General features: G+C 39.3%; 1 protein-coding gene across 3 annotated transcripts in view; it reads left to right on the forward strand.

The window, feature by feature from the left end:
* Positions 1–26668, forward strand: part of epb41l4b (erythrocyte membrane protein band 4.1 like 4B) — a 98871-nt gene that overhangs the window by 25078 nt on the left and 47125 nt on the right. For all 3 annotated transcript variants that reach the window (XM_057833664.1, XM_057833663.1, XM_057833665.1), the window contains exons 4-11: positions 14747–14825; positions 15060–15104; positions 17963–18015; positions 19553–19673; positions 19981–20068; positions 20148–20236; positions 20496–20565; positions 20673–20842. In XM_057833664.1, coding sequence (XP_057689647.1) covers positions 14747–14825; positions 15060–15104; positions 17963–18015; positions 19553–19673; positions 19981–20068; positions 20148–20236; positions 20496–20565; positions 20673–20842 — 715 coding nt within the window. The remainder of the gene's footprint in view (positions 1–14746; positions 14826–15059; positions 15105–17962; positions 18016–19552; positions 19674–19980; positions 20069–20147; positions 20237–20495; positions 20566–20672; positions 20843–26668) is intronic.

Genomic DNA, 26668 nt, shown 5'->3' on the forward strand with positions numbered 1-26668 from the left:
GTGCAAGTATTTTTTCATGTACTTGGACATGCTCAACCAGTAACATTGCAGGTTTTTTTTGTTGTTGTTGTTGCTGACAAACTCCTTCACGGTTAAATCCACTAGTTGGCGGTAATGCAATGACCCCGGTTGGCAAGGGAAAATACAACAGAAGAAAAAGAAGGTGGCGGTTCACAATGTGTGAAGCGGTCGGGTCGGCCATTTCCGACTCGATGCCGAGCGAACTGAAGTATATAAAAAATGCATAGGGAAAAAATAAGCCACGAAAAGTACCGCGTGGTACCCCAAGTCACACAGGCACAAAATCGCTTTCGTGACTTTTTGGATTGTCAAATTGTCGCCACTTCCAGGAGAGCGAGCCCCTGGAGAGGCTCCACCTGGAGAGGCTCCGCCTGTCTAGGCCACTGTACGTACCCGTCTCTCTGGTCGTCTCCGGTCGTAGTTTCCGCTTCGATACACGGCGTCGTATGCACCTAACTGTGTTTCTATTTGATATTTTCAAATTGTTGAGTGCACAACGGTTGCAACGATTGTAACAACCCAACTAACGATATAAGACTTTCTTTGTCGTTTTCTCAATATTTATTTTAATCGCCACTCTGCGACTGCTTGTAAAAGCAGAGAGTGACTACGCTCTCCCTCCCGTGCAAAAGAAACTGTGCTCACAAAACTGACTCGGACAAGCTGGCAACAGAACATAGAATATACAGTGTATGTACTGTATATATATATATATATATATATATATGTATGTATGGTACCTCGACATACGATTGCTTCGACACACGATCTTTTTGGCATCCGACGTAAAATTTGACTCGCCATTTGTTTCTACATCCGCTGACATGACAGCACCGCGGACAAACACACGGCTGATTTTCTTGTGAGAGAAATCAACACAGGTTTCAAAAACGTTGTTACGGGTGGTGAAATGATGATGCAAATTATAGAAAAATATGAGCGTGGGGTGCGCATCTGTGAACTGGCTCAACAATACATCTCCATGGTCCTCCTCCGACCACTGTTCGCCAGTCTTTATAAGTTAAGGTTATTGTTGTAACATAGCCGAAGAAATTGTCAGGTTTTCATTTATTTCAGAACTTATCAAACACAAAACGCAGACTCTCCGCCGCAGTTGACTGTGTTCTCAAGAAAACATTGAAAGTGAAAGTAAGTCTCAACCTTACCGCTCCCTTTCTCTGTCACGTCAACCGCGCGGTGCGTTCAGGTACAGCATAAAATGTCCGTCACATTAGAACCCGATTCGTTACATTATTACAGGAATTATTATTACTAGAGCTGGGAATCTTTGGGCACCTAACGATTCGATTACGATTACGATTCAGAGGCTCCGATTCTTTTTTTTTTTTTTTTTTTTTTTTTAATTAAATGTTTTGTACATTAGTTCCAAAATTGTTCAAAAATCCTCTCAGGCATAACCAAACTACTATTTCAGTATCAAGTTAACATATAGCAGTAAACAAATATACAAAAATAACAGTAAATAAAAAACTCCAGTCCCCATTCTGTAACAGAAGCTTTAAACTACATTCAATTAATTTAATGTTGTGAATCAACTATTAAAGTTGTTTAAATTGCTCCCGTTATTCCATAATTTCCCTTTTGTCTACTTTCGACATGTGAAAGTTTTAAAACTATTTTAAAGATAGATTCAAGTCAATATTTTACCGATTTAGGAGTATTTTAGATAAAAAGTTAATTAGGTTTGCTTGGAAGGTTCGCTACAACAGCCTTGCAGGGAAGTGTACTGCTTTAAGATGGCGGCCGTTTACTAATGCTACCGAATCAATGGTGCATCTAGTCCTATATAAATGATATTTACCATTACATTATGTGGATGACGTACTTTGTAGCAGCTTTTCGGCAGCAGTCAGGTATGCTGTTGTGTTTTTTTATCTCGTGGCATGAGTTGAGCTAGAGCCGTGAGTTGAGCATTGGCATTACCCGAGGGGCCGGGTAATGAGAAGCATGATGTTTAGCTACTCTCGCTGCGTCCTCGTTGCGCCCTGAAGACCGCGCGGCGCGCTGAGTGTGTTGTACTTCCGCTTTACTTGGCATATTTCAATAATCGGAATTTGGATGTTTGTGAATCGCTCTAGAATCTTCCACGGCCGAATCGCGAATAATCTAAGAATCGGAAATTTTGCACACCTCTAATTATTACTATTATTATTTTATTATTATTCCGATTTATATTTATAATGTATTTGTTTTGCTATGTGTAATTGCCTTTTGTAATAGTACCAGCAGTGTTTATTGAGGATTTAGTGTAGGTTTTTGGGCTGTGGAACGAATTAATGGAATTATGATGTATTCTTATTGGGAAATCCTGCTTGACATACGATCATTTCGACTTACAAACAAGGTCCTGGAATGAATTAACTTTGTAAGTAGAGGTACCACTTAGGCATGTGCCCGTATGAGATTTTCACGGTACGATAACCGTGAGCAAAAATACCGCGGTTTCACGGTATCACGGTATTGCAATTATAGCTCCAAAATTTTGAGATGTATGGGTTTAAAAAAAAAAAAAAATCCATTGAACAGGATTTTTTCAAAACATATTTGCAAATTGGAACATGAATATAATGTGAAAAATAAATTAACAAAAAATAACAAATATTATATAAAATTAAAATAAATAGAACCTAGACTATACCCACAGCCACAGCTCAAGTTGCTCAATATTAGAGTAAGAACAAAATAATTGCTATAAAAAGTAAAAACACTTCTAAATAAAATTAAAAATATATACTGTGTGACTTTTTTTTGAGGGGGGAAGCTCAAGTGAAGTTTCTCCATTTTCTGCCACTGTGTCAACTCTAGTCTACATGATGCCATGCCTTTGTGTTAAAAAGAACAAAGAATTCATAAGTTAATAAGTTAGTTAAAAATGTATAAGTTAGTTTTATAAATTAGTTAAAATATAAATATTGTTGAGGAAAGGTTTCATCTAAAAAAAAAAAAGTGAGGAGTGAGACCTCCTCTCTCAATTACCGATCTTTGACGCGATTCTTTTTCTTTCCCCCCTTCATTCAAGCTTTTCTCTCACTCAGCGGCTGTGAGACATAAAAGAAGCTGCTCTCCTAGTTTAGCCTAGGCTAACATTCGTCTTTGTAAGTTTTAGTTAGTTTGTATATTGAATTTGAAAGGAAAATGTGTTTTGTTTTTGGCGAACTTTTTAATGGTGCTACTGCTATCCTGTTGAACCTAATCACACGTGGAAAAATACAATTGTACAACGTTTTAAATGTATTTATTTGTATATTTCACCACGATTTGAGAGCTCAATAAATTGAAGAAAAGTACGCCTTGTGTTTGGAGGATTTGTTTTTGGGTTTGCTGGCTGTTTAGTGACACTCACGGCAACAAACGGGAAGGGGTGAGCGGTGCCGCACCAAGCCACTTCGGCTGCATTTTGGCACATGAAAAATAGCAAATACCGTACTAAGGTATGACGGAAAATTTTAGTGGTTTTGAAACCGCGACGTTTTCACACCACGGTAAACCGGTAACCGGCACATGTCTAGTACCACTGTGTATATACGTATATACACACACTATGGCTCTCGTGGAATTACATTTTAAAATACCATATTAACTATAAGTCGCAGTTTTTTTCCAGAGTTTGGCTAGGGGTGCGACTTATACTCTGGAGCGACTCACTGTATGTGTTAAATTATTAACACATTATTATATTATTTCACATGTTTTGGAGTGACACTGATGGTTTGGTAAACTTGTTATTATGTTCTTTATGCTATAGTTGAGTCGTGTACGTCACAGAAGGAGGAGAAGAGCCTCTGTTTCATCTGTTATGGCTATTGCTAACGCTGCTACACCGACTGTTCGCCGTATGTGGATCCGGGCTAGAGCACATGGTTTTTGTTATGACGCATCACGTACTAGCCTACGTCACCTTGTAGATTAGGGTGTTGACTGTTGACCCGGGGTTTTGCTTTCACACTGCATGACGAGCAGAGCCGAGGTAATTTTAACGCGGGTCGCTTGGCGGTAGGGATGGGAATCGAAATCCGATTCCAATTCCGAACCGGTTCCTAGTGTTTCGAGGCCTCGACATCACAATGAAAAAGCCGTAACGATCCCTTTAACGATTCCTAAAGACACGTATTGCGTTGTGACGTGACGTGTCTTGTTGTCCAGAACTCTTGACATATCAAACTAGCATGGCGCTAAGAACCACTCGCTCCAAACTTTTGCTACACTTCACCGGGAAAGAGGGTGAAAATGAAAGGTTCCGATGGTTTAGCACGAGCATTGCAGCTGTAAACATAACAATGACAGCACGTAGGTTCAAACACTCGCAAGTGTGTCTTCACTTCAAAAAGACAAATTAAAACAAAGCGACTTGCAGTCATTACAAGGTGGAGATAACTGCATCGGGAGGGAATACGACTGCACTGTCCTCACCGAGACGCTGAGGCTCAGTCCTGTCTATAGACCCTACTCACGTGACGTCACAGCCACGCCCCCGCGCCATGTTGTCCATCTACTCGTCATGTTAATGCATTAGCGCTTCATAAATTCCTCCTATTATGGCGTGTTTTTCTGCTCGTTAACATTAATAATCAAAATGGTGAAGTCGTGTGTGGTGGTCGGTTGCAAAAACAGAGAAGATAGACGGAGAGACGAAGTTTTACCGTATTCCGAGAGACCCGGAGAGGAGAGCGAGATGGAATGCTGCAATTCGACGAGAAAACTGGGCTCCAAACGACTACCACAGATTATGTAGTAGTCATTTTATATCTGGTAAGATGCATTTAATATGTATTTAGAGGGTTTTGGGCTGACAACCACAATTAAGATCATTGCTAGGCTAATCGCTGACAACATACACTCAGACGTTGTGAATGAACTACCTGAAAATATATAATTATAAGGGGATAATAAGACAGTTGTCATACAATTAATTTACAATTTCACTATTGAGGTCAGAAACCAAAAAATAAATTCAACTAGGGACAATCTGGAGTAGTGCTATCGCACTTCATATTTATTACATATTATTGGGTGACCATATTTTGATTTCCAAAAAGAGGACACTCGGCCCGGCCTCGAGATACTTGAATTTTACTCGAAGTCCACTCAAAGATGCCTATATAACTTTAATATATTTAAAGTGTGCCTCCTCCGACTTGTTAGAAAAATTCGGTTTTGATAAAAAATTTAAAAAAAAAAAAAATTGCCAAATAGTATACACTATATGGAAATATTTTTTTACTCAACTGGTTACTCAACAAGCTTTATTCTTCCTAAAAAAAAAAAAATCAAAGCTTAAAAAAAAAAAAAAATAATGATTAAAAATATATAAAATGCAGACCCATGGAAATGTAGTCCAGTTAATACGCACACACAGTAGGCTATTGCCAACTCAACATTTTTATAAATTTCTGTCACGACAATTGTCATTGACAAATTGTTATTCCCACTCAATTTTTATTCTCATTCAGTGTTCTAGATTGTACGCAAACAATAACCGAAATAGACTGGCAAGCTATTCAACCAGCATGTTTCCAGACGCAGCAGTTCAAAACTCCATTGCTCGTAATGCCTAGCGTGGCTGAGCGCGCTGATAGCTACCCTGTTAGCGAGTATCGGGCGAGGCAAAAATCAAACTTTGAACACAATTTACAATTTACAATCATCGGCAGCGCAACGATGCGACACCAAACAGGATTTTCCAGATTACACCAGTACAAAACAGCTGCCATTATGTACGTAAAAAACTCAACTGGGCAGGCGCTCCTAGTTAAAATATAATAATAACATTCAACCAAATACACGAACACAGAACAATTAATACAAGACTAATACAATATACTGCATCTCTGTTCACACATATAACTCAATATTCAACACACGTGATCGACATTAACAGGAGAGAAACCTACAGAAAGGTGTATGGAGCCACGTCTTAAAACTCCGTGTTGTAGTCTGATTTCTTGCCAAACTGTCAACCGTTGTTAGATGGTGGTAATTCCAGATGAAACAAAGGGTAAACTGCCAACAAAAAAACAAGAAGAAGATGTACTCCTTCTCCTGCCCCTATCAGTTGGAGCCACATCAACGCAGGCAGACGCTGCCTCCTAGCGGCCGGAGGGATTTTCTTCAAATTGGTCCTGTGAAAAATCATAAAACCCGGACATTCTCATGAATTTATGAATCCCGGCCGGACCCTCCAAAGAGCATGTAATAAGAGGACATGTCCGGGCAAAAGAGGACATTTGGTCACCCTAACATATTATATATGTATGTAGTGAGAGTGCTATCGCTAAACCATATAAACATTAAAAGCCCTAGCTCCATTGACAAATGACATGAAATACATTAGACTTGACAGTGGATGTTAGCAAGAACAAAATATTTTGAATTGAAAATTTCGTAACTCACCTTCCCGAGCACAAGATAGATTCCTGCCGAATTTTCGTGGACGAGGACCTGTTTCACCCAACCAGCAACGAAGTATTTATAAGCCTCCAAGCTCTTAAAGTTTTTCAAACTTTTGTGAGAATAGCCTGACTTTGTGTGGACAAGATAGTTGTAAATATCAAGGTAGCAGATGTCAGGCAAAGACGGCGAAGACAACGGGTCGAAAAACATCGATTTAGGCATCAAATATGGATCTGGCGAATGGATAAACTGAAGCTTTTCCACATAACGCCTTTTATGCAACGCATCCAATGAGTTTACAGTGTCAGATAACACCGGGGCTTCCATGAATTGCTCTGTAACTTGCACGACTAATTGAAAACAATGAGAATAGGTCTAAAAAATATGGACAATATGGCGGCCGGATACAGCGACACGTCATTTTGTGACGTAGGTGAGTAGGGTCTATACAGCAGCTAGCTAAACTCCCAAATGACGATGCAGAAGACGTTGGTATAATTTGCTGACTTTATTCAACCATCACTTGAAGAGTGAAACTAAAAATGGAAATGAAACAAATCAATTTTGTCCCCAATAACAAACAGGTTTGCATCAACGTAAATCTGCGACGATTAGCTGTTAATACAGTAATATAAAGACAGTTAGCATGCGTTCGCTAGCACTAGCACATCGTTCAAACCACTACACAACTGCATTTAGGTGTCCGATCGCGAGTGGAAACACACAAAAACAACACAAAACATGATACATACAGGCGTTGCCTCTGTAGATATTTTGCAAACATTAACAAAGAACGTAGGCTCGTAGTGTTTTCCTCTCTCACTAACTCGCTCACTCGCTTGGATGCGCACTTCTTCTTCGCATGTAAGCGCGCTCTTCTTCACGTGAGCGCGTTCTTCTTCGCGTGAGGAAGCGCAAGGGCGCCCCCACTTGAGCGTGAAAGCACCCGGAACAAGCGGAAGATGATGGATGGATAGATAGATGGTAAATAATACTTTAACACGGGGGTCCCCAAACTACGGCTCGCGGGCCGAATACGTCCCACCCTCACATTTGGTCCGGCCCCCTGAACAATACTAGAGAGCATTTTGATTTTTTTTTTTTTCTCAATAATGTTATTTATTTCCTGGCCTTTTTCTGTGATGAACTCAGAGAGGGTTATTTAGTTATTATCTATTTAATTAATAGTGTTATTATTTATTATTATTACATTAAATTATATTATTATTTTTCTTTACTTTTGTCCCATGAAGAATCCAGGAAGGGTTATTTGATTGTGGCTTTCTGAAAAACAAATTTTTACATTTCGGCACTCCTGCAATCATCACACTTTTTCTGTTACAAACCGACCCCGGCTCCTCATCAGAGCAGGGAAAAGTTATGTGGCCCTCAAAGGAAAAATTTTCGGGACCCCTGCTTTAACACATATTGCCAAAGGCAGAACAATGACCTATATGCCAATATATACCAATATTTTTTTCTATTAGAAAAATGTTTCAGTAAAATGTTACACATTCTTTTGTAAAGATACACGATAATATCGGTCACCGATAATTATCGGCCGATAATGGCAATTATGACGTCACACATATAATCCAGATAATTTAAAAAATTCAACCGATAATGCAATCCGATAATTATATACTTGATTTGGCCTTCAAATGTGCGCAACCGAAGAATTCAGCACGCCGCCTCCTCACCCCCTCCCCTCTCTGAAGCCCCTGAGGGAGGAGGGGTTGAGGAGGCGGAGTTACACGACAAGAAGTAGTTGAATATTATGGCGGCTGTTACTAAAAAAAATGACGCTCTCGCCATCTGCGAAATATGTACCGTAGAAGTTCCACGAGGCAGAAAGAAAGCGTCCTCATTCAAAACCACTAACCCAGCAGCCATTTAAACCTGCATCACAAAGATTTTTGGAACGAATACGAGGCTGCTGCTAGCGGGAATGCTAAAGCTATTGTAAACACTAAGTTAAACTACAGGGCTTGTGACGATACAGAGTCGGGCTGTTTGGGAATGCAGCCCAAGGCGGGTGGTAAATTCGCATCTAAGGCTAAACACCGGCACGACTGGAGACCGATAGTCGGCAAGTAGCCGTCTTCCGACGGAGCCCGCCGCTCTGGCCGGTCCGGCAGGCCGCCGCCGAGCCCGGTTCCCCGGCCTCGGGACCTCCAGCGAACACCCCGGTTTCGTGGTGCGTTCCCCCACGGCGTGCGAGCAGTAGTGTTGTATCGGTCGCGAACGATTCGTTCTTTTTGAACGAATTGTTTGGGTGAACGAGACCGAACTAATCACCATCTGCACTGATTCGTTCTATGAAGTTGGTGCTTGTTCACTGCGTGGGAGGGCGTTGAGCAAGCAGCGTCTTCTGACATCGCACACGACCAATCAGACGCCAGCCTCATCGCGGGCAGGGGAGGGACAAGAAACAGAATCAGGGCGTATGTCACTCACTTCCACGTGTGGCCAATGAGCAGCCAGCGTGCAGGCAGGGGGGCAAGACTGAGTTTTGTCACTTCCCGTTCAGTGATTCGGTCCTCCGGTTCCTGACCTAGCTTGCTGCTAACTTGACTTTCCAGTAATGACTATGCGGTGAACGAATCAAAAAATGAAAGGAAAGGACTTTGTCACATATTTGTTAACGTGGAGCCTATCAAATGCAGCTCAAAAAGACAAAAACACCACACAAATCTAGCGAGCATGGTTTAGTGTACTACTTTTCTCAACAGACTCGGGACTACCTATTACGACATACTATCAAATTTACAGTAATTTAAAACACGGGTAGCTACGAGGCAAGCAAAAGCTGAGCTGCAGTCGCGTGACGGCAATGAAGGGGGCAAAGAACTGTCACTATATGGAGGCTTCATGGCAGCGATATTTACCTCATATGTGCACAGAAAAAAAGAATATTTAGTATGATCACCATAATACTGATTTGCAATGAAACGGTATATACATGTCCATTTTTTCCAAGTGTTTTATTTTTTTTTTCGTGTCAGGTGTTGGTTTGACAAATTATGTCAATCCGTCCATCATGTGCTACTCAAGCGCCCCAAAACAACGCACATGGACACGGGAGATGTCGCAATATGTCTACATTTTTCTTAACAGACTAATGAGAGTAGAAAGGCGATATCGTAAAGAGCAAACAATTATTTCTCGTCGGATTATTTTATTTATTAATACCAGTGCAAAAATTCAATACGATCACCATAATACTGATTTGCAATGAAACTGTATATACATGTCAATTTTTTCCAAGTGTTTTATTTTTTTTTTTTCGTGTCAGAGCGTGTCGGTTGGTTTGACAAATTATGTCATTCCGTCCATCATGCGCTACTCAAGCGCCCCAAAACAACGTACGCGGACACGGGAGATGTCGCAATATGTCCACATTTTTCTTAAGACTAATGAGGGTAGAAAGGCGACATCGTAAAGAGCAAACAATCATTTCTCGTCAGCATTTGACGATCTGAGATGCGGGGACGACAAGGGAGCTGACCGGATTATTTTATTTATTAATACCAGTGCAAAAATTCAATACGATCATCTTAATACTGATTTGCAATTAAACTGTCAAATATCAAAATGTAGTATTGTCTTTATTTCAGAGCAGCACATTCGACAACTAGCTATTTACACCTATAGTTTTAACAATAGTGACTAAAAATAATAGTGATGAGCATAAAAACAAAAATACAACAGAGCGAGAGGTAAATATGATGTGTTGGTCGTTCCATATTTAGAAATTAAACTTTCGATTTATTTTTATTTTCGTGACAGCAAGCATGCTGCGTTGGCTGGTAGCAGGCTAGCAGCAGCATTGTATATGTGATCAAGAACATGCTAAAGAAAGTCCGTGCGCCCCTGACCCCAAACCCCCACTCCCCCCACAAAAGGAAAATGTTTAACCGTGTCCTAAATCGAAATGCAAGCACGAGGCATGACTTTGAGCCCATAGAACTAGGACAGACGACGCGGAAGTTCTCCCTCGCTTTTGCAGCAGCGGGAGGGAGACAAGGCTGTCTGTGAAAGCAGAATGATATCGCCTGTCACTCATTACTGAAACTACGACGAGCAGTCAATGAGGAGCCTGTGTGCAAGAGAGAGGGAGGGACCAAGAATGTCACTTCCCGTTCACTAACCGAACGATTCATTTGGGCGGGGAGGGAGATGAGGGGGGCGAACGATTCGTTGAACGATTTGTTTGAACGAATCTTTTTACTGAACGATCCGGAATGGATTCGTTTACTCAAGTGAACGACAGATCCCGTCACTAGCGAGCAGAGCCAGGACCCGAATACGCTGCGGCGAACCGGCCGGGGCGGGTGGATTATTCGGTACGTAGCTGCCGCCGAGACGAGACACGGTTTTTTCGAGCAGAGCCAGGACCCGAATACGCCGCGGCGAACCAGCCGGGGCGGGCGGATTATCCGGTACAAACGTAGCTGCCGCCGCCGCCGCCGAGACAAGACACGTTTTTTTTTTTTTTTTTTTTTACCTTAATGACCCGAGAGCCAAAGCCCTGGATAAAAAAATAATGCAGTTTATACGACCACCATTCTTCATGAAAAAGTGATGTCCAGTAAGCAAGCTTATCATGACGGCACAGTGGTTAGATGATAATTTAAACATGGAGAAAACGAAGTCAGCCAGTCAATAATGCATTCAGTATGTAAAATGACGAACGGTCAGATGACTCTGTAACGCTGCCTTTAGTTTCGGCTTAACAAAACTCGGGCACAAAACAAAACACGCGGATGCGAGCTCCAACTCCGTCCAAATAGTACTGCCGTGTAGCAGTTTAGCTGCTGTAAAACAAATGTCGCGAAAGCCGCAAATGTAAACAAAGCGTTGCAGAATGGGTACATGACATCTCGCTCTTTTGAGTTAATCATTTTCACAGTGTGCAACAAAGCATATAACATTAGCAATCACTTTTCAAATTATTTAACTTATTTCTCTGCTCAATTACAGTCACAGTAGATAATCAAATTCTTAAATCAATATTCTGTAGCCACAAATATTATTCAAAATCTTTCCTTCTTCCAAGTTTTTTTTTTTTTTTTTTTTTTTTTTTAGGATTAAGTATAATAATGTATTGCTTAAAACAATGCTGTTAAGATTATTTTCAGCTAGCTATTTTTCTTCCAAGAAATCTGAGAGAAATACACTTGAAGCGATGGCAGATCATTTCACTTATTGCCAATAGATTTACACTTAAAACTGACTAGTTTTAAGGAAGTGTGTTTTGCAGTGTATTAATGTTATATATGTTAGGAATGGCTTACTTTTTGTGCAACTTTGGTATTTACTCTGTAAGTAATTGTTGCCAAAGGTTTACCATTACACAATGTCAGACAATCTGTCATTATTTAGATGTTTGAATTGACGACTTGTTCATATTTTATGTTAAAAAAAAGACCAATAAATTATATTTTTGGACAGTAATATTTTCTTTTGTGTATACTTTAAAATTTTACATAAATCTTTTAATAGAATTATCGGCTTGACATTATCGGTTATCGGTTGGAATGAGGAGGAAATTATCGGTTATCGGTATCGGTTGAAAAATGTATTATCGTGCATCACTATTCTTTTGTATCTGCCACGTGTTGCCACAGTTAACATTGAGGCTTTGGGCCTCTTTTGACCTTGTGAGTTAGTAAGATTGTGACTTCTGATTAAACAAACTCAATGCCAATCAACACGTTTTGTTCTTCTTTTTCCTCAAATTAGAATCGATAAGTGAATCGATAAAGAATCGAATCGTTGAGCAATATCGATAATGGAATCGGAATCGTAAAAATCGTATCAATTCCCATCCCTACTTGGCGGGTTGATTGACACGGGTCGAGGCGGGTCGCTGCACCTTTCCCACTGCCACCAAAAGCCGATTGTCATTGGGTTGACACGGGTTTTTTGGCCAGTGGGAAAAGGGTATTATACTCCGATGCGACTTTTTTTTTTTTTTCACCTCTTCATTGCGCATTTATGGGCGGGTGTGACTTATACTCAGGTGTGACTTATGCCCTTTTCCCACTGAAACTAGTGGGTCAACGCGCGTTTTTTCCAAGCCGATGCAACCTACTAGCAATTGGCATTTGGCACCTTTCCCATTGACAAAAGCCGTCTTTTTTTTTTTTTTCACCCGTCTAACCCCCCACCCCTCCTCAGCCGTGCGTAAGGTTACGTGACGTCACCACGCTGAGATGAGCGACCGAATTCATTCAGTACAAGGAAGTAAACAATGCAGAGCAACATGGCAGTAAAGGACCAATACTCTGCTTGTGCTGAGGCAACGTAGGCGACATGAATTTTGGTTTGAAATTGAAAGGAGTCGTGTAAGTCACAGAAGGGGGAGAAGAGCCTTTGTTTCATCTGTTATGGCTATTGGTAACGCTGCAACACTGACTGTTCGCTGTATGTGGATCGGGCGACTGGCACGTTGTTATGACGCATCACGTAAGAGCCTACGTCACCACGTAGATTAGGGTGTTGACTGTTGACCCGGGGTTTTGCTTTCACACTGCATGGCGATTAGAGCCGGGGTAATTTTAACGTGGGTCGCTTGGCAGGTTGATTGACACGGGTCGAGGCGGGTCGCTGCATCTTTCCCACTGCCACCAAAAGCCGATTGTTAGTGGGTTGACACGGGTTTTTTGGCCAGTGGGAAAGGGGTATTATAGTCCGAAAAATAAGTTAAGTAGAGTGTTTTGGCTTTCTTGGTCAAAAAGGTTCCTGCCCCCTGACTTAAACCCATGACTATCTTTAGATTATGCTTTTTTGAACTTCTTTTTCATATGTACTGTATATACAGTGGTACCTCGACATCCGAATCCGATCGCTTCGACACAGGATCTTTTCGACATCCGACGTAAAATTTTGACTCGCCATTTGTTTCTACATCCGACGACCGCCGCAGTTTCTTTGTTTTGCCGCTAGACAGACGGCCAGCGGATATTCTTGTGAGAGAAATCATTATGGGTTCCAAGCAGGTTAGTGCAGGTGATGAAAAAAAGAAAAAGGTGAGGCTTACCATTGAAATGTAGATAGCAATGATGGAAAAATATGAGCATGGTGTACGCATCTGTGAACTGGCTCGTCCTCCATTCACCAGTCTTTATAAGTTAAAGTGACAATTATTATTGTGGTAACATTGCCAAAGAAATTGCCAGATTCCTCAGGTTTTTAATCATTTATTCCATCAACTTGTGCAACACAACATGGCTACTGTCCGCAGCAGTTGACGCCACCAACAAAAATTTGAAAGAGAAAGTAAAATCTCTGTCGCACTCTCTATCTCACTGCCATGTCAGCCACGCGGTGCGATCAGGTACAGCACGCAAAAAACGTCCACCACATTAGACCCCGATTCGTTACATTCTTACAGGAATTTTTTATAATAATATTATTCTGATTTTTATTGATTATTTGTTTTGCTAGGTGTATTTACAATTTGTAATAGTACCAGCAGTATTTATTAAGGATTTAGTGTAGGTTTTCAGGCTGTGGAACGAATTAATGGAATTATAATGTATTCTTCGGGGAAAATCCTGCTCAACATACGACCATTTCAACTTACAAACTGTCCTGGAACAAATTAAATTCGTATGTAGAGGTACCACTGCATATGTATTTTGTCATGAATGGGACATTCTGGATCCGTGTTACAGCTGCGTCTCCCTAAAAAAATCCCATATTAACCTAATTTGAAAGCGGTATACTGGTTGATGTCAAAACTAACAGAGAATAAAATATAGATTCATAAGTTTGGTGTTTTATAGCATTTATTATAAAAGTATCAGTTAAACATTGAAATTAAGAGGGAAAACTTTGCATGTCGATTTACAGTTTGTGCCCCTGAATCGTCTGCTTGTGCCCCTAAAATTTTAAGTTAAGGACCACTCTTCTTCGAGTAAAAAATGTTAGTCTGGAGCCCTGGAAATGGTTTGGAAGTTCTCCAAAAATAAATTGAAGTCATTTATTCCTCAACGTCAATGAGGTTGACAGCCTGTGCAAAGTAGTACATTTGCATTAGACTCAGGTGTGCAGTCATTCAGCTATTTTCCTGAGTTTAGTAGGTGAGTACCAACAATAATTGGTACAACACGTCAACAGCCAGATCTGATCGAGTGCTGAAGAAAGATTTAGTAAGAAAATGTTCAAATGTAAATTGTGTTTTTAAAAAAAAGGGTCTTAATAAACGTTTTTTTTTTTTTGTTCGTTGTTGTGTTGCTGATTTGAAAAAGGCAAACATTCTCAGATTAAATTGCTCGACTGAGTCATTTGTGCTTCTTTTTTTTAGATGGTCCGCCATTTCGACTGTTCTTTCGAGTAAAATTTTACTCCTCAGAGCCAAATAACCTGCGGGAAGAATTCACAAGGTAGGTAAAAAAAAAAAATCTCGCTTTTGGCCTGAGCCTGATGAGGACGAGGAGGTCCAGAGGGGACGCAAGGCTAATTACTTTGTTGCAATGGGCAAATTGAGATATATAAAAAAAAAAATCAAACACAATTTCTAGACCAAAGTGTGTACTATAACAGATAAGGGAACACTTGGAATACATTTGCAAACTTGATTTTACATTACGTTTTTGCACATGTTTCTCTTGCTGCAGGTACCTGTTTGTGCTGCAGCTTCGACAGGACATTTTGTCTGGAAAGTAAGTCTTTCACTTAAATTGTTATAAATATAACCGTAAAAGTGTCGTAAAATGCTTTATATTGTGAAATACTCTAAATATCCTGCTGTAAACACAAAAAGCAACTAATTAACTTAGCATAATATATGTACACACATTTTTATGTTATGGAAACTCAAATGCTCTTTTTTGGCAATTGAACTTGACACCATATCAGTTAAGTTGGTCAGGGTTTGGAGTCCGTTATCTCCTAATTTTGGAAATCCAAGATACTCTGACAGCCCACACTGAAAAATTTAAATGTTGGATTTACTTAATAAAATCAAATTTTACTGCTGTCGAACTGAACTTAGTATTGCAAGCAGTAAAATTTACTTAATGAAAGTGCGAATTGTTACAGTGATTTTATTAAGTAAATCCACCAGTTAAATTTTTCAGTGCAACTTCAATATCTCATAGATGAAACATTGCAGCAAAAGGATTGCTTTGTCATTGGCAAGCTAAGATTGTACTCATTTATTGTACTCATTGTACTCAACACCAAAGCCTAGGTTTTGAAAAGTAGGTCACTGTGAATCGTTTTGCTGTGCAGGGTCATGCCATTTGCAAATATTTTTATCTTTTAAACAACATCTCAACTACATTGGAATCAGGGTTTGTACGATAACACTGGGGAGCACAATTTTTTTGTTTTGGGCCTGATTGCCATTTTTATCTTCCTTTTGGGTGTGGAAACCATATCAACCAATCATATCAATATATCAATATAAGTTTTTTTAATTATATATTCCCTGTTTTCTTAGGAAAATATGAAAAAAATGTACTTACTCTAACATATTGGCTTGTTTTATAATAATACTAGAATATTGACATACAATGAATTTTGAAAGAAGTAGGCATGACTGCAATGTTTTGTTTCTACAAAAAAGATACAGCTACTGTAGTTGTGTGCATTTAGTGACAACATAAAAATTTAAGAAGTAGAGAAATACTGAGATTAGACTTGAATTCTGCAGCCAAGAATTAGCTAAAAATAGCCATGAAACCTAAAACAACAGATTTTTTTTTTTTAAACAAATTATTACCCAGTGTAATGTATTGTCCGGTTGCCAACATGCAGAGTCAGTCTTATTCATGACTGGTCACTAATTGGCCGAGGTGGGTAGTAACGCGTTACATGTACTCCGTTACATTTACTTCAGTAACTTTTTGAGAAAAATGTACTTCTAAGAGCCATACTTTTTAATTGAGTAGATTTGTGAAGAAAAAAACACTACTCTTACTCCGCTACTTTGGGCTACACAAGAGTCGTTACATTTTTCCTCCTTATTCTACATATTAGATTTATTTATTTATTTATTTATTTATTTATTGCCAGCAATGCCTTGCCAAGATAATTTCACTTGAGACTTTGCAACAATACTCACGTGACTCCATTACACCAATCAGACGCAAGCTTGCCGTTCTATGATCACACCAGCCTGTTCAATCACATGGCGTCTTTAAAGCACTGTGAAAAATTCAATGGGGTTTGTATTTCTTTGGCTTATGTAATGGGTTATTGTAAAGTATCATTCTAACAACAGTTCATATAGATACGTTTGTGCTAGGAGAAAAAAAATACCATTGTTTAAAAAAAAACCAAAAAAAAAACAGTTACTTACAATGTTACTCATTACTTGAGTAGTTGTTTCATTGGAATTTTTCTTGTACATAAGTACATTTTTTAGATGACAACTTTACTTTAGTAATACCGCATTGACCTGAATATAAGACGGTGTTTTTTGCATTGAAATAAGACTGAAAAAGTGGGGGTCGTCTTATATTCGCGGTCTAGACATTATACCCATTCACGATGCTAAATGGCGCCAGATATCATTGAAGCGATGTTCTGTCATGACAGCTCTCAGCTACTCTCAAGTTTAACCAGTTTGCATTATTTTATTGCAATGTTTTCCTTATTCAGATTTGTTTCAAGACTACAGTTACAGTTAGACTTCACATTGATAGTTAATGCAGTTATTGCAATTTTGTTGTTTTATCACAATGGATTTATTTACATTTCAAAAACCAGAAGCCATTCATTTATGAATGTGATTGCACTTTACGTATTTAAATGTTCAGATATTAAGATGAGGCAAAATAACATGCTTTTTCTCTCAAATATGTTGTTATAATCATTTGTTTCAGATATACTGTAATTATTTTCTGTATAAAAATTAATTTGGTTATCAAAAAGTCTTTTTTCAAACTTGAGTCTTGAAAAAGTCTTATAATCAGGGCCGTCTTATATTTGGGCCAATACGGTATTATTTTGAAGTAACCCTACTCTTACTTAAGTAAAATCTTTGTTTACTCTACCCACCTCTGCTAATTGGTCAAGCATATTTTAGGATACACTGTTAGAAATCACACAAATGCTCTTCCTCTGTTGCTATCCATTAGCGCTTATTTTGAAGTGCAGACCGCCTCATAACAGTGACAGTTTACTAATTTTTCCTAATTTAGTAGCACTAATTTATGAGGCTTCAGAGTCTGTGGTATTCATTGTATCTAGACAGAATGGCTGTGGGACCTGTGGCCAGTCATTGCCTTGATAGAAACACACACGCACACACACGCAGTGTTTTGCCCATCTCGATGTTCCAGCTCAATCTAGGCCACAGATCCCGCGAGTGCAGCTCTATTATAACACTCAAGATCAGGATCTGAAGAGAGGTGATTATTTTGGGAAAAGGGTTGCTCCTCCTTTACACAAATACGCACACAGACACAGACGCACACAAAGATGATCGTATTTGACTTGCCGAGTGTGTGTGGAGCCATCCCAGTGATAGCAGCTCATCACACCGGTCTTACACCCTTTTTTCTCTCTTCAGATTGAAATGTCCATATGATGTCTCAGTAGAGCTGGCTGCCTATTGTTTGCAAAGTGAGTAGACTTTAACTCCAGGATGATTTTATTTCGCTTAACCAATATTTGGAAAGGGGTGGGATATCTCGTATTTGATAACAGGAAAAGATATGAAGGGAAAAAGTTGAATGTAGTGTTGCATTAATAGCGTTTTACACCACATCATTCTGAAACGATTTTTTATCTCCCTAAATTATCCTGTTTGTCACAACATTGGATATATATTTTTTTGGAATACACTAATAAGATCAATTACAAGAGTTGTATCAAACATGCAATCTTTATTATTTTCCCTCATTAGGGCTGCAGCTATCGAATATTTTAGTAATCAAGTATTATACTGAAAATTCTATCGATTACTCGAGTAATTGGATAAGACATTTTTTTAGGTTAAGAGCAATTATAAATATACACGAGAAAAAAATACATTTCACCTAATATTGAACCATTTTTAGAAAATCAATGTCTTTATTTTAGATGAACATTGTTAAAAGCAGCCAACAATTGCGTCTCAGATGTGACTAGAAAAAAACCCAGCAAATTCACTGCTTTCACTCAAGACTTTGTTTTAAAAAAAAAAAAAAAAAAAAAATCGTATTTCTTACCTAAAAGTATCATTACACTTGATAACACGCATCACTTAAAAATTCCCACGTCTTTCAATTGAATTTTCATTTCTGTCAAGCTATTTTTAAGTTCTAGTTAAGTTTTAAGTTAGTCTAAATTGGAAATGCTGGGATTTTTTGCAGTGTTCAAAATAAATGTATGCTACCTGATGTATTGGAGCACATTAGGCAACTGTGCTACTTGTTGTTTTATCCATCAATGACTACCGAGTTAAAATTGACAGTTAGCTTTATTATGTTTTTATTTTACACTCTCATCACTCTACAGTGCCGTGTTTTTACAGATTAAATAAAGCCTGTATGAAAGACACGTTAGCCAGGCATTTACAGTAGTCATAATTAATAGAAACCTAAAGATAGAATTTTATCTAAAGCTCATGTATTGTACAAATATGACAAGAACTGAATTTGCCAACTCCTGATCTCAGAAACTAAAGTTTATTAATGCTCACTGCCATAACTCCCAGTCAAAACGGATTGGACGTCTATCACCATTTATAGCAACTAATTAGTTAAAAATGACAATAATGGCGTTATCCCACTCTTGCTCTCATAGGCTCAAATTTGTGAATGGCCATTTACATCCTTCCCGTCAAAAATAGATAGGACATCTATGGCAGCCAATTATTTAAAATAGGCAAACATGGAGTTAAGGGCATTCTTGCTCTTAGTAGCTCAAACTTTACTATCTAGCAATAACATCGCAAATGTGGAAAGAAAATGATTATCAGTTAATTTGACTATTATTAAAGTTAAATTCATTAGTTTTTAGCAAAGACAGAATATTTGCTCATGTATATGATTCCATTCGATTGCGCAACCTACTTACTGATTAATGGCGGTTAAAAGATTTATGCTGTATAGTAGTGCTCATTTTCTACTTGATCTCCTTTCATGTACCTCTAAATTTCCTTTCTTTATATGTCCAGGCGAGCTAGGAGACTGCGATCCTTTGGAACACTCTCCTGAGCTGGTGTCGGAGTTCCGCTTCACTCCCAAGCAGAGCGAGGCCATGGAGGCGGACATCTTCGGCAGGTGGTTGGATCTCAGGTGAGATGTAAGCCGTTTTAGTGTCAGCGGCGGCGTTGGCTTGTCACATTCTCCGCCTCCTCCTCTGCCAGTCAGCTAGCCTCTCGCTGGTCTGTGTGAAGGATTAAGGGGATTAATCCTAGGAGGGTCTTGATTGATTTCGGGCAGTATTTAAACCAGCGGCGGTCTGATCTTTCCCATCTCGGATTAGATTACATATGCTGTGCTTTCACTGAACCCGCTGGGCCACACAAGGACAAAACTAAGTGGAGGACACCGATTGCCAGCTTGTCATTTTTTGATGATCTCCGCATACTCTCATTTCCAGAGGGAAGAGTCCGTCTCAAGCTGAGATCTCCTTTCTCAACAAATGCAAGTGGCTGGAGCTTTACGGCGTAGATATGCATTTTGTTAAGGTGTCCTTTGTTGAGTTATTCATTTATTTCATGAACATGTGTATTCCTGAGTGCTTTAATGTGTATGTGGTGTCACCAGGGAAGAGACGGGGGTGACTATGCACTCGGCCTAACTCCTACTGGCATCCTGGTGTTTGAGGGTTCCAACAAAATTGGCCTCTTCTTTTGGTAAGCAACCTTGCGCAAACATAAAGTGGTTGTGATTCATAAACAAAATGTCAAACTTTTGTGTGGGGTGTCTCCTGCTGTTTTTTTTCTACTGTTGTTCCAGAAATTTAAATATCAAGACTTTTGATGCAATCATAAATACTGTAGAGTCATGTTTTAAACTGTATTTTAGCATGGTTACGTTGGGAATTATATTAAGGTGTTTGGCTTCATAATTTCAATTTGGAATCAAGAGCATTTCTTTTTTTGTTATATGCAGGCCCAAAATCACTCGTCTGGACTTTAAAAAGAGTCGACTCACCCTGGTGGTGGTGGAGGATGACGATCAGGTTTGTGTCTATCACACACACACACACACACACAGGAACATCACGTGTCACAATGAGGTCACTGCTGGCAGCGCCACAAATACATCTTTTTCCCCCCTACCTTGTAGGGCCGTGAGCAGGAACACACATTTGTGTTCCAGCTGGCCAGCGCCAAGAGCTGCAAGCACGTGTGGAAGTGCGCCGTGGAGAGCCACGCCTTTTTTCGGCTACGCCAGCCAACCACTGGCAAGCCAGGGCGCAGTGACTTCACGCGACTTGGCTCCCGTTTCAGATTCAGGTAGCCATCGTCACTCGCCGCGTTACAAAACATTTTGTCCATCAGAATATAACATGAAGTTGTACATAGATTTACCACATTAATTCATTGGCTGCCATTGATGGCAAAAGACATCAGCCAATGGGTTAAAAATGAGTAAAATATATTTAGCTTACGCTTGGTGTCAGTAGCTCAAATTTGTGAATTGTCACTGCCAGTCCTCCCTGTCAAAAATGCATTCGACATTTATCGCTGTCAATGCTTCCATTGACTCCAATTGCTTCCAATGAGTTGAAAATGGGGACATTTTTTTTTAATTAGGACACTCTTGATAGTTGTAGCTCAAATTTGTGAATTGTCACTGCTAACCCTCCCAGTCAAATTACATTAGACTCGGGCTGCAGCTATCAATTCTTTTAATAGTCGATTAATCTATCAACGAGTTAGTTTGAATAATCGAGTAATCGGATTAGGAACATTTAATGTGTTGCTGAATAAATTTTAGGACATATAAAACAAAGGCCTCGCTAAGATTGAACTTTTATAAGAGCATTAAATGCGAACATAAAATAAAATTCCCAAGTGTTTCTTCAAACTGCAGAATTGCATTTTCATTTAAAAATACATTAGAATACCCGAGCTTAGCCTCAAACGGTATTTTAAAAAAAATGTAAATGAATATCTAAGTACAACAAAAGAACAATTGGCTAACTTGTATAACAAAAGTCCCCTAACTTAAATGCTATAAAATGCTAATGTTTCGTTTAATCGTTCAAACACGTTTCCCAAAAAAAAAAAAAAAACTGCTAAATATACCCATAAACTAAATTACGAATGCATAAAAACACATTAGCTTATGTTGGTATTAACAGGGAGCAGCTGGATTCAGCCATGTTAAATGAGTTATGCCATATTCACTGTTGCCACTACTGTAGAGGGCAGTGTATCCACCCAAATCAATTACACTAAATGCAAACACTTTAAAAACAAACCATTATAATGCCACTATAATTAAACAAATACTCAAAGCAGCAAAGTTTGATTTGAAGCTTTTTTTCTTCATCAAATTACTCGAGTTAATTGATTAATCGTTGCAGCACTACATTAGACGTCTATTGCTGTCTATGGCAGCTAAAGGCTTAAAAATTACAAAAATTGAGTTAACCCACTCCTGATTTCAGTAATTCAAATTTCTGAATGGTCACTGCCATTGTCAAAATGAATTGCTGTCTATTGCGGTTTATGGCAGCCAGTGAGTTAAAGTTGACAAAAATTAAATTATCCCACTCTAGTTATTAACCGCTCAAATTTGTGAATGGTCACTGGCAGCCCTCCCAGTCAGAATGGATTGGACATCTATCTGCATCTACAGTAGAAAATGAGTCAAAGAAAAAATGGACGTAGCCCCCTTTTAATAGCTTAAATGTGTGAATGCTCACTGCCATGCCTTCTAGTCACAAAGGATTAGTTTTTTGCTTTCTACGGCAGCCCATGAGTTAAAAATGACAAAAATGGAGTTAGCCCACTCTTACTCATAGTAACTCAAACTGTGGATATCAATGCTAGACCTCCCAGTCAAAATGGATTGGATGTCTCTCCGGGGTGAAAGTGGGCCGGCATGAGTTTCGGGGCTGGAACGCCTCACCTGAAAATATGACGGCAACTGTCAAAACTCCATGTTTTAAAAAAAAAAAAAAATATCTGCCCTGCAGCCACAAACACATCTCCAAAAAGAACAATCTACTTACGTCAGATTTACATACACAAGTGTTAACAACAAGCCTAATAAAGAGCTTGTGTTGCGTAATCCGTTTCCACTGATATTATTAATTTATTTATTCTATGTTGTTCTTCCCAGCGTCTCTATGTATCTGACAAGTGGCGTTGCTGAGCACATGCAGGCTACAAAAAAAAAAAAAAAACTGGACTCTGTTGTCCGTTCAATTGGCAGACATACTAACATGTGATCGGCATGGATAGTTAGCTCTGATTGGTTCAAATGTATGTTGTTGTTGTTTTTTTTTTAAACAACAAATAGAGAAAAAAAACAAGCTTGTTGAATTAAAAGGGCAAGGCAATGGAAATTGATCAGATATTTAAAAGAAAGGAAAGAGTTGATGAGGTTTATTTCATTTTGGAGGTTCAGAGCCTCTTCCATGTTAATGTGCTCTTTGGACTTTTTTGTTCATTTATGCAAGGCTACTTATTTATATTTTCTTATAATTAAAGCAAACATTGACTTTTTTTATCTTCAAAATATATTCCATTTCACCGTGTATAATGCAATCATTTGTACTTATTTTTTGTTAATGTATGTTACTCATCTTTATTATTTAAAAAAAAAAAAAAAAAAATCAATTTTCAGGGTCCGCAAACGTGGAAACAAAGTTTGACCTGACAACAGATAACAAACAACCGAGGGATGCATTCAAGGTTTTATTAAATACAAAACAAAACGCGATCGCGGAAAAATGGAAATAACAAAACGGGTCCTTGACAGAAGGTCGGCGGGGATCAATATTAATAAACGCGAGGGTAAACCAAGGTAGTAGGCAGAAAGCCAATAAAACAATTAGAAATACACTCAAATACCTGCATACCTGCACAAGAGGAATACAATACGAAAGCGGCAGACAACCAAAACCCAAGGCAGGGGCGAAATTATAAAATGCAAGGCGGCTCGAAAGTTCAATGTGTCGAATGGCAACTAGCAAGGTAATTTCTTACCTGTGTATTTATACAGCTGTTGATGAGCAGGAATTAACTGCAGGTGCAATGTCGGGAACGCCCCCTCAGTGGGCTCTGTAACAAAAAATCAGATTAGCAGCAACACGTGACATCAATGTTTACCTTATCTTCAGTTTTAATGTACATCCTATGTTCTTGAATAGGTAAAATTGAGGTTTTGCATTTAGATTTGAGGAAATGAGGGGTATATAAAATTAGATGGAATTTTTATAAATCAGTTCAAAAAATTTTTGAATGGAAATCCATTTTCTCATTTATGCATTGTTTCAGTGTAATGCAGTAGCCTAATGGATGTGAAACCATTCTTTCATTCATTTTCCGAGCCGCTTATCCTCATTAGGGGCACTGGAGCCAGTCCCAGCTAACTATGGGCAGTAGGCGGGGTACACCTGGTTGCCAGCCAATCGCAGGGCACATGGAGACTAACAACCATCCTCGCACACACTCATACCTCGGTCAATTTAGAGCAGTGGTCTCCAAACTACTCCACATAGGGCCGCAGTGGGTCCAGTATTTCACTCCAACAAAGCAAGACCACACCTTTTCACCAATCTGGTGTTTTATAAGTGTAATCAGATGATTACAGTCAGGTGCTGCTTGTTTTAGTAGAAACCACATTGGTTAAAAGGTCTGTGCTTGATCGGTATGAACAAAAACCAGGACCTACAGCAGCCCTCGAGGACCGGTTTGGAGACCCCTGACATGCATGGTAGGCTGATCGAACACTGTAGTGTTCGATCAGCCTACCATGCATGTTTTTGGGACGTGGAGGGAAACGGGAGTACCCGGATAAAACCCACGCAGGCACGGGGAGAACATGCAAACTCCAAACAGGAAGGCCGGGGCCCGGTATTGAAGCCTTGATCTCAGAACTGTGAGGCGGACGTGCTAAACCTGTTGTGTTTTATTGTGGGTTATATTCATAACTGTAGCAAAAGCAGCTTTTGTATTTCGGTGGTTTTATGAGGTTTAACCCCCCCCCCCCCCCCCACCCCCCCCCCCCCCCCCCCCCCCGTCCCCCCAAAAAAAGGAGGAGAAAAAAAAAACGGCTCCGTGCTGACCTGTATGTAGGAGAGTTCCGGCAAGAAATTCTAGCTACTTTCACCCCTGAGTCTCTCGCCATCTACTGCAGATTATGAGTTAGAAATCTTCCATCAATGAATTAATTTTTATCGAGCATCCTTCACTTGGTGCTGTTGTAGTCCATCTATAGCAGGGGTGTCCAAACTTTTTGCAAAGGGGGCCAGATTTGGCGTGGTAAAAATGTGGGGGGCCGACCTTGGCTGACGTCCTTTACGTAGAACCATATATTTAAGCAAAAATTAGCAAGCCATTCAGTGTGTCACATTTGCTTTATTATTTTTTTAATGAATAATTTCAACAATCTCGCAACTAGCCTTTGCGGCGTTCTCTTTCGACTCTCGGGCTCTTGCGAAATACAACTGCTATAAAATCAAACTAGCTTCAAGTTGCTTCAATTTCTCACTGCGTATCTTCCCTGTAATCGTACATGTCAGCGTGTCTTGTTTGGTAATATCGCCTCATTGAAATCTTTAAAAACAGCGACTGTCTCTTTCCAAATGAGGCAAGACAAAGTTGTTGCGTATTTTAGTGAAGAAATAGTCCAATTTCCATCTATCCTTGACGCGTCGGCCGTCACAGTCAACTTTTTTTTGTTGATTGTCGCCATTTTAGAAAATTGGAAGTAGAGGGTCACACAGAGTAATGTTGCTTAGCCCTTAAATACCTGCAACATGAAGCAATTATCAGAGAATCCCAAAATCTGAAAAATAAGGTCCTAATGAAACCTTTTTTTCAAATTTATGAACAGAAAAGTCAAAATGAATATGTGTAATAAGCGCTCTAATGTCTATAACCCATGCTAAATCATGTTTTTTTTTCTCATGAAACCTGCAGATGCATGTGTTGACTTGCATCCATATTTTTTTTTTTTTTTCAAAACGAAATGTCAAAATTCTAAATTAGTCTGAAAATCATGAAATTTTAGGTGTATCAAATGTGATACATTTGGCAATAAAGGGTTAAAGTGCTGCTGCCTTTTAGTGGGTAAATGAGGAGCAGCATTTCGTGTGTAAGCTACTTCATATGCTGGTTGCAGTACTGCTGACCAATTTATTAAGTCTGTGTGCGGGCCAGATGTTATTGATTTTATGACAGAGGCTGGGGGCCGGATGAAATTTGACCACGGGCCGCATTTGGCCCCCGGGCCGGACTTTGGACATGTCTGATCTATAGGGTCTCTTGCTTTGTAGTCACAGACTACTACTTAAGAAAAAAACAGAAGTTAAAACATTGCAATTAGTTATTGGAGAAATGGGAGCCTAAATCTCTCCTTGCTTGTCTGTGTGTGTACACAAGTGTAAATAATGTAGTATAACATAATGAAATGAATATGATGAATGAAGAATATTCTTCGTAAAACATACTAAAAGTATTTGAAAACTATATGAAAAAAAGACAAATAATGTGTGCTTTGTGTATCTATGGTTACTTTGTATCTATGGTTACGTGGAGGTGTTCCTATGGCGACCGAGATATGCCCTTCATATTGTTTTCATCCTCAGAGCAAATACTCACACTTGATGGGCACTTGCTGTTATTTGTTAAAGAAGCAACAGGTGCAGCTTATTTGAAAGATACTTTCTTACAAGGCGGGTAGGATTTGCAGTAAATCAAAAGTAACTCATTAGTAATTAAATGAGCTTTATAACCAGGCATGAAAATCTCTCACCTTTCGGCGAAATTCACCGTTTTGAAGTCAAAAATGGCGACCTACGTGAATTGCGTAGATCCGAGGAGAAATTCTTTTTGGGAGGGGGGGGGGGGGGTCGGGAGGTTTTATTTAATTATTATTATTGTAACGAATCGAGTTATAATGTGGCGAGGGTGTTAGCATGTGTTCCTGAATGCACCGCATGACGTACAGGGGTGATGGAGGTGCGGGAGAGCGAGGGACGTGCCTTCCGTGTTTACGTTTGTTCTGGCGGGGGAGATATGTGCGTTGGCTGCGGCAGATAGCAGTCGTGTTGTTCAATAAGTTTCCACAAATAAAGAATTTCAATCTGATAAAACGGTTGA

The sequence above is a fragment of the Corythoichthys intestinalis genome, chromosome 4 (genome assembly GCF_030265065.1).
Source record: "Corythoichthys intestinalis isolate RoL2023-P3 chromosome 4, ASM3026506v1, whole genome shotgun sequence".
Lineage (NCBI taxonomy): Eukaryota > Metazoa > Chordata > Actinopteri > Syngnathiformes > Syngnathidae > Corythoichthys > Corythoichthys intestinalis.